Source organism: Psammomys obesus, unplaced genomic scaffold (assembly GCF_907164565.1).
Source record: "Psammomys obesus unplaced genomic scaffold, mPsaObe1.curated_primary_1811, whole genome shotgun sequence".
In the NCBI taxonomy this organism is placed as follows: domain Eukaryota; kingdom Metazoa; phylum Chordata; class Mammalia; order Rodentia; family Muridae; genus Psammomys; species Psammomys obesus.
The window spans coordinates 553,974-563,016 of record NW_026588368.1 but is presented as its reverse complement, the minus strand read 5'-3'; the positions used below and the strand labels follow the sequence as shown (position 1 = coordinate 563,016).

The 9,043-nt window shown below is 49.1% G+C and overlaps 1 protein-coding gene across 1 annotated transcript in view; it reads right to left on the bottom strand.

Annotated features, from left to right (window-relative positions):
• Nucleotides 1-9,043, bottom strand: part of Syn2 (synapsin II) — a 128,496-nt gene that overhangs the window by 2,078 nt on the left and 117,375 nt on the right. The window contains exons 11-12 of the mRNA XM_055604173.1: nt 5,918-5,978; nt 1,816-2,068 (exon numbers count right to left, since the gene is read on the bottom strand). Coding sequence (XP_055460148.1) covers nt 1,816-2,068; nt 5,918-5,978 — 314 coding nt within the window. The remainder of the gene's footprint in view (nt 1-1,815; nt 2,069-5,917; nt 5,979-9,043) is intronic.

Sequence of the window (9,043 nt, the reverse complement as noted above, 5' to 3'; positions counted from 1 at the left end):
ACACACACACACACACACACACACACACACACACACACACACACACATTTTAGGAACTTATTTTTTCATAACAAGTGATTCAGAAAGAAAAACTGTGAAGGCTGGAGGCTGAGGGAAAGCCAATAGCACAATGCAGGAGGAAGCATGAGGTTTGGTGTCCCCTCTGGCCTGGCTTGTCTTTTGACTCCCACAGGTCTTTCAGGCTTTAAGATTCTTCTGGGACCTCCATCCCTCTCCTAAGTGCTGGGCACATCCAGGAAAGTCCCACATGAATGTGTGCCATTCTCTCCTCCCACATGGGCTGTGGACAGGTGTCCTGCCTTTCATTAGGGCTGGTGACAAGCCCTAGCATGCTGGCCTCTCAGGAACGAGACCTCTGCATGCACAAGCAGAGGGCGCCGGGTGCAAGCCTCCAGTTCACCATCAGAGGCTGGCTCTGCTTATCAGCTTCAGCCCAGAGGCAACGACAACCCAAAGGTTTGCTTTTATACTGCGGCCAGAGCAGGTATGATGATCCCAATCAGTAGGGAGGTGACACAGCAAGTTGGATGTAAGAGGTGCTACTGGCTGGAGCAGGGGAACAAGAGCAGCCATGCCTCTTCCATCAGGTAAGACTAGGAGACCTGGAAACATGACCATCTGGACATTTAAGCCTGAACCCTGACTCACTGTCACTGATTTAGATGGGTGGCTCTGAGCAAAGTTTTCTTCTATGTACATAACTTACGAGTGCTCACCCGGTCTCTGAAAGTCCACAGCCTCTCTGCACCCCCCCCAAGATTCACTGTTGTCCATCACTTTAGAGCAGTGGGTCTCAACCTTCAGAATGCTTCAATCCTTCGATACAAGGGTTGGTGACCCCAACCATAAAATTTTCTTCCTTGCTATTTCACAAATGTAATTGTGCTGTTATGAATCCTAAATATGTGTGTTTTCCAGTGGTCTTAGGCAACCCCTGGGAAAGGGTTGTTAAAGCGGTCACCCTTCACAGGTTGAGAGCCACTGCTTTAGATGTACAAGCAGGGTGGGTCACCCCCACGTCCCTGGAGCTGTTGCAGTCTCTGTCGAAAGTGGTGACGGAATCTGCTTTAGGGACACTAAAGCCAGAACATGTGGCTCCGGGGAGTGGGTGGAGCAGACTGCATGGGGGCCACCCTCCATGAGAGAACACTGTGGAAGGGCCTCTGGGCTGAACACTGAGAATGAGGGTACCCTGGGAGGATGGCTCTCTTTGAACTTCAATTAGATGCCACCTTTGTTAGCTACACTTCCTCCAGACAGAGATGGAAGTGAAGGCTGAGAATGAGTTAACTGCTCTTCTCATTTCCTTTGGGCAGCCTTGCTAATTGCATTCTCTTAAATCCAAGTCGAAAAGACTTTTAAGGGTGTTTGTTTGTTTGTTTGTTTGTTTGTTTGTTTTTAAGCTTAGGAGACATGCATATGGAAAAAAAGAGTGGGAGTCCTCCATTAGTTGTTAGTTCTAGTCTAAACAGAAATGGGATCAGTAACTGCTGCAGTTCCTTATGAAGAAAGACTTCATGGATGTGAGCATCCAGCTTAACCTGAGGCAATTTTTAATTTCCCTCTTTTTCTCCCCCTCCCAAGTCAATCTAGCCATTCTTCTCACACACACGCACACCAGACAACAAACAAACACCCACAAACCATCACCACCACCACCAACACAACCTCCCCACTCCCCACAAGATCAGCAAATATCTGTGGCAACATGAAGGTGGTTCTATAGCAGGTCAGAGGCCCACAGCCCATGAGGGGGGACAGGAAAGGGGGTAAGGGGCTGCTGGGTTATCTTACTTGAGCTGTGGGTGAGGCTGGGGCTTCTGTGGTGGAGCAGCCTGAGGTGGCTGGGCCTCTGCCAGGGAGCTGCTGCTGGAGGGTGCATCACCGTGGGTGGTGGTGGGGCCACCCGGCCTCTGAGGAGCCGAGGAAGAGGAGGAGGAGGAAGAGGAGGAAGAGGAAGAAGATGGCAGTGATGGTCCCGAGGGGAGCCGACGTGGAGGCAGCACCTTGCCTGGGGGCTGCATTCCTTGGGGTTGCCCAGGGCCCCCTAGGTTCAGTACAAGAAAAACTTCATAATTTAACCATACCTTTAAAGGGTTTTCTTAGTAGAATCTACATCTCAAATGGTGTGGTCAGATCATTGCTAAAAGGATACGTGAGATTGTAAGTAGCTATCCAGGGCTCTAGAGGGCCGTGAAGGGAGTCCTTAGACACCCTCACTGTTTGCTCCTCCTCAGAGACTCAGCAACTTAGAGCTGAAGTCAGAAGGGTGGGGAAGAAGGCAGAGGGCTGGGAAGCCCCACAGGGAGAAGCTCCCTCACAGAAGGCCTCCGGACCACAGGGACTCTGCTATGCTTTCCAAAAGTCCTCAGGAAGAAGCCACCCTGCTCTCAGGCTTCCCACCAGCCCCAGATTCTACACACACAATGCAGGAGACGTCAGGGGACAAACAGGAGAATATGAGCCAGAACACCTAAGAAATAACCTATCGGTGACACTTGCCCTAGCAAGATGCCAAGCTTCTCTGGGCAATAAACCATGTAAAAGTCCTACCATTGTATTTTAAAGGTAGTAGTTGCTTCAAGGATGATAACGGATGAGAAAGTTGTTCAGAAAGGATTCTGTGTCTTAAGATCATCAGTGACTGACATGGTTTCCATGGAGCTGCCCCTCATCTGCTCCAAGCCTGCAGGTGTCTGATTGCCACACGCATCCCACCTGGGCTTTGCTGGAGTCTTAACTCCCACGACCAGGATCAATCCTTTCTTCCCAGGCACTCTGCCTCAGTGCCATCCTCAGGGGCTCCAGCATGACAAACCGCTCAGGTGTGTGGGGAAATTCTCCAGACATCCAAATCCCAGTCTCCCCCAGGGAGGTTGTGGCACCATCTGGCAAACAGCCCCCTTAATAACAGTATACCTTTCATCCAATATGAGACACAGAACTATCAGATAGATGGCCTGCTGAGTTAAAACACACACACACACAAAAAAAAAAAAAACAAAACCCTCCTTTGTCTAGGGGGTGAAGGACAGAGAGTGTGGTATCAGCTCATATTTTTCAGAAGGGAATCTGCACATCTCTGAAGTCAAAAGATCCCCATGGACACATGCTGACTTTCCACTTGTCCCGGAAAGTCTAGTTTCTCACCTCAATCCCTGAGTTTACACTCACAGGCCTGCTGCAGCTAAGACTGCTTCTGTCAGTTTCCTAGAAACCAGGACACCCCCCTCCATCCTCTGCAGAGGCAGAAACGTGTCTATGCTACTGTGTAGCCAGGATTACCAGCTCTTTCCCCTTCTTTGTGGCATGGGTCCCCCTTTATTGTTGGTCACTGATTTATACCAGGTATGTTACACATGAATACATACATAAGTAAAATATGTGGAATTCTACATGTTTAAGGAGTTCAAAGCCAAGTCAGGTAACTAAATGACCAGCCAATTATTTCACGTTAACCAGCTTCTACCTCCTGAAGCCTCACACCAAGAATATTACTTCCCCAGCATTATTACTGTATCAGCATTTCTGGCCAAGTAATTGAGGCTGAGAATCCTTGTAGCACAAACCTGAGTGCGTTCCCACCTGTACGATGTAATCGAACAGCCAGAAACTTTACAACTTAACACTGAAGACAGATAGAACTTTTCCTTTATTGCACATTAAGCTGTACAAGAGAATCACAAAAGAGAGGTGGTCCATCACACTTCTGGCGTCGGCTGAGGACCTCCCAGCCGGATCGGTACAAAAGAGGGGGACAACATTGGAAAAGAAATGGGAACAGAACACCTGAACAGAAACCCTACACTGTGACGGAAGTGCCCCCCAGGCCACAGAGTTGTCCCTTAGCATGCTGCCTGAGGGCACGTGACAATCAGGTGCTGCTGTCTGCTTGCGTGTGGCAGTGGGAGCTGGAATCAGCTTCTAGCCCCCACCTGAGAGGCCTTGGCTGACACCACCCTGTAACCTGACTGAATTCAAATGGCAACTTTGTATTGTGGCTCACAAATGTCACACGAAAAGCACCTGGATGTAACACACTGATAACATGCAGAGAAGCAATACCACCATCAGCTCACCAATTGGACAAAAAAAATATATATATATTTAAAAAACGAACAAAAAAATGTATTCCTCCATTCTGGGAAATGTTCCTTTATTCTCTTCTAGCATTTCTTTAGACCAGGAGGTGTTTAAGGTCCTGATTCTTAACCCACCTGGAAGTGCACATATGCATATATGTATATATTTACAATTGGCTGACCACCATCTTCATCCAAGGGGAAGGTCACATGACAACATTTACACCATACACATCTCTCTATAGCCTCAGAATTGTCCAGAAACCAAAAGAGAAAACCAGGACACATGCCCCTTGATTCAGTTACATGGAACCAATACTGCTTGCTCCTTAGACCTGGTAGTCCAGAACCCAGCCATGTCACCACAAAGGTGGGAATGTAAAAGTAGAGACAGAAACATTTCTTCTAAAAGGCAGATTGCTCACATGAGCTCCCGTTTGGGCTGTGGGACTAGAGAAGGCCATCTGGAACCCATTCCCAGCCCTGCCTGTAGATGGCAAGATAAGGTGCTGGCTCAGTTAACAGCTCTATCAGCTGCCCAGGGCTCCTTGTCAGGAGAAAGGACAGACATACTGGCAATGGTTCTCCAAGGAAGCCAAAGCTGAGAACTAACATGGTCAAGCCCAGAGCTAGCTGGCGAGAGTGCCCACTCAGGTGACATGAGACATATCCGATCTGGCCTCGTGTTGGGAGCCTGGGGATGGTTAAGTCCTTCTCAGGCTGTTGGTTGCTCCCTGCATTTTCTGTCCAGCACTGCTGAGGAATCAGCTCTGTTCACAGATCAAGCTTTGAGGAATACATGGCAGCCCAGTTCCACAGAAGCACACATGGCCGGTTTAGAAACAGCAACAACAAAGAAACAACTGCAGGCACTGAGATCAACACACGGGAAACACGGGATCACTTAGATATTGCACATCGGCGGCCCCTTATTATTATTATTTTTTTTAAGGTTTTGTAGCTAGTTAATAATTAAAACGAGGGGGATACGGGGTATAAAATACAGAACACATTCCTGGAAGCAGCTGGTTCTTTGTATTTCATCACTAAAAACACAAGAGCTCTACAGGCACAGCCAGCTTTTTTCACACACACACACACTTGAAACTGCACCAGACCATAGCGGATGGAAAAAAGGATGGATGCCCTCAAATTCAACGGATGGAACTATGAAAAGTACACCTTGAAAATCTCTTAAAAGTGCTATCTATTTTCCCTAGTCATGCAGGGAGGAGGTAAAACACAGCTCACTGAAGACCCCAAGCACTCGTGGAGGTAAAGTGGGAGAAGGTGAGCCCAAGGGAGGAGGAGAGAAGCTGGGCCCTCTTTGCGGCAGCCGCTTCTCCCCATCCACTCCAGCGCTGGGATCTCATCCCTCGTTACGTGAGGCTTTAAAAAATACTATCAAACCATCCAGAAGATAGTCACACTGGACTTAAGAGAGGCACAGATTCTTTTGTACACCGCTGACAAACAGCCCCGGAACCACAAGTTACACAGGAAAAAACAACAACAACAACAACAAAAAAAAAAAAACGTAAAAGCATTACAAGCACGAACAGGGACAGGTGAACAACCAGACAGGAAGCTGACACTGCATAGGAGAAACAGTCCAGTCAGCACTGAGAGGGCACAGCAGTGCACCGGCCGGAGGGTCTGCCGTTCCCCTCCCCACCTGTCTTTCTTTTCTCTTCTTTTCTTTTTTGGCTTAAATTTTCTGCTTTGAAAAATTAACTACTGACCACTTTAGGAAGCTTGGACTTGTTTGGGGCCTACTGCAATGCCATTACAGTCGAGAATATACTGTAAACAACCTTGTGGAGGTGGCCGCTGAGGAGGCGTCTTGCTGGAGTCCGGTTCCTTTAGCGTTCCACTCTGGAAGACAAAAACACACAAACACACACACACACAAACACAAAAATGCAAGAGATAAAAAAACAAAGCTCAAAAAAAAAAAAAAAAAAAGTGCAGTGGCTGCACCAGGGCCCTAGGGTCTGCTCAAAATCCTGACCTTCAGACCTCCAAGTCTGAGGCTGTTGCCGGCTAAGGGGTAGGTGGTGTGGGGCTTGGAACTACTGATGGATACCTACAAACTCTTCCCTTTTGCCCGCTGTAGACTTACTTTATCTGGAACTTTAAATCTGTGCTTTGTTTTTACACCACGCGCTCCCGATGCCCAGGTCCTACGTGTAGTTACTATGTACCAAGCTCATGAAAGGAAAGCACCTGGGCTGTGCGTGGCTCTTGGGGAGGGCGGTGACGGGGTGGGGTGGGGTGGGGTGGTGAGCGTAGATGTGGCTACTTTCTGATTGGGATGAACCGTACAGCAGGTTCGGTTCTGGGCTGATGAGGGGGTCTGATCCACGCTTTGTGCTAGGCTGTGCTGCCTGTGGGAGAAGGGTCTGAACTGGTGCTCAAGGCCAAGTTGTTTTGCTGTCTCAAACTGCAGAATTATAGTCTGCCCGACGACATGGCTCCACTCCCACGCTTCCTCTCCTCCCAGCTGGGATTCTGATTATGTCCTGACAGGATCAAAGATGCATGTGACTTGGTCTTGTCTCACACTTGTGTTTCAGGCAGTGCATGTTTGGAGCTTGTCTTCCGTGTGCCGGAAACATTCTCTAAAGCCAAAGTGTGCCAAGTGGGCCGATGGTGATGTCAGAATATGCCTCCCCAGCCCGGGCTGCGAAGCAGGCTAAATGTACCTGTGCACTGTTCCCCACTTCCCTCTCAGTGACATCGCCCTGGAGATAAGGCCCCAAGCCCTATTCCCATGTCAGTGCCATTTCTCCCCCTGCTCCCCACTTGCTCAGGCTTCAACCTGGCCATCCTTCTCCTGCTCCCTCTGGCCAGTTCTTAGCTCAAATACTCTGGAATTAGAAGTGTTCCCTTTGCAGTTCCTTAGTCTTCCCAAAATGACAGCCTCAACTCTCCAGGAGTTTGTACAGTAACAGGCCTGGCTTTGGCAGTGTCTCCAGCACCCGAAGCAGGGAAGCCCATCTCACCTGTCAACACCACAGGAACTGACATTTCCACCCCGTTCTTCCAAGCACGTTGTTTCCAGAAGACCTGTTCTGAGCCCTGACCCTGAGACACACACCCATTAATCTAGATGGGGTTATCCACCAGGGTTCCTCAGTTCTTCTTTCCTGACACCACGTTCTAGTTATCAGCTTTGATCAAGCATTTATCAGTTTTTGCTTAAAGGATAGTTTCCTAATCCTTTTGACTCATCTCTCTAATCTTTCTTCTTTGTGGCCGCTGCTACCCTCTTAAAACCTCTCTGTAGTTGTGCCACTTAATTTCCATCAGTAGTTTACATCTGAAATTTCTCGAGTGTTCACTCTGTGCTGGGTGAATGGGCCCTCTGTGTGGCCTCTCCCTTAGACCTAACGATGGCTGTGTCTGCTTTACTAACATTCCCAATTGCTTTAGCACTGTTGGAAACAACCTTCAGCCTTCAGTTCTCTGATGTTCTAAAAGTACCCATACCTTCTGGTCGCAACCTTACTGTTGTGTCTTTTTTCTAGGCCATATGTTCAGTGCCATGGCCTCTTGTTATCCAAGGCAGACTCTCAGGCATCACACAGCCCAAGCCTGGGGAGCATCAAGACTGGTTTGTGCTGGTGCTCTCCCTTAGGCCTCACAGAAGGCAGTCACCATGCAGGCTGACCATGACCCTTCTTGGTCACAGAAATATACATGTGAGACATTCAAGGATAAAATGAGCCCCTAAGTGTCCTTCCTAAAGCTTTGGGGGAAGAGGTCCCAGAGGCAGTCCTTAGGGCTAGAGCCTGGGAATGTTCCTTGGCTATCCTTGATGGCACCTAGAGAGCTTCTCCTGCCTCTGGTTTCATGGAGATTGTGGATGGAAGACTTCTCAGGGGCTAAGGAGGGCCAAGAGGAGAGTCCCCTAGGAGTGTCCCTTGCCAGGCTGAGACACTCCGGCTCCTCCCACAAGCCTGCTGTCTGCTAGGGGCTAAGGGCTTATTCCCTATGGGGTTTGGCTACCACGGGGTCTGTCTCCAGTCACCAAGAGCCTCCTGGGATGCTGAATTCCACAGAAGTCTGGCCACTCTGGCGTCACTGCCATAATCTGGCCTACAGCCAGCCCAAGGCAGGAACTCGTGGTCAGCCTGAACGCTAGAGTTTCTCTCAGGAAGCTGGTTGACTCAAACAGGTAAGAATGTTCAGCCCAGCTCCTGTGATCAGCCCCACACAGAAAGGAAGGGGGAAAGCAGCCTTTGAGCTGCCTGAGAAATGGAGCCCCACAAGACCCAGGGTTTAGGAAATGACTGCAAGAGGGTGTCAGTCTGAAGCCACAGCCAACACTCATATGGCTGAAGATGCATTTGTGTCTTAGTAAGGGAGGGGGAAAGACCCAGTGCCTTCTTGCTTGGTCAAGCCTCATGAGAAAGCACGGTCACTGCTTCTGCGCACCACTTTGAAGAGGTGCACTGGCAGAATCTGTGAAGAGATAAGAAGCCAAGAGACTGGAAAAGTCTTTCCTTATGTGACTTTTGACGAGTTACTTCACCTGTGAGTCTCAGTTTCCCCAAATGGTCAGACTACCAGGATTAAATGAAGATGCGACCCTGGCAGCACCAGTGTTGTGTCTGAATCATGTCAAGCAGTAGCCTGGGTAATAGCGCCTTTCCCACCATGAGAGCTTTTCAACCAGCATCTAGAAAAACTCAGCCAGGGATACTGTACAGGGGACACACCGTCACAGGCAGATGACTGCTGCTGGCTCTTCTCGCCCCAGGCTTCCCCTAATTCTTTGTGCATTTTTCAGCTCTTTGGATGACTGAGGTAAGAGATAAGCCTTCTTAACAGTGCAGTCTTGAGGCAAGAAAAGCCCCAGGGCTGCTGGGCCTGAACAGAGATATCCTACAGGCACAGGCTCTCAGAGAGTCGATGGGGAGAGCATGCTGCTGCCC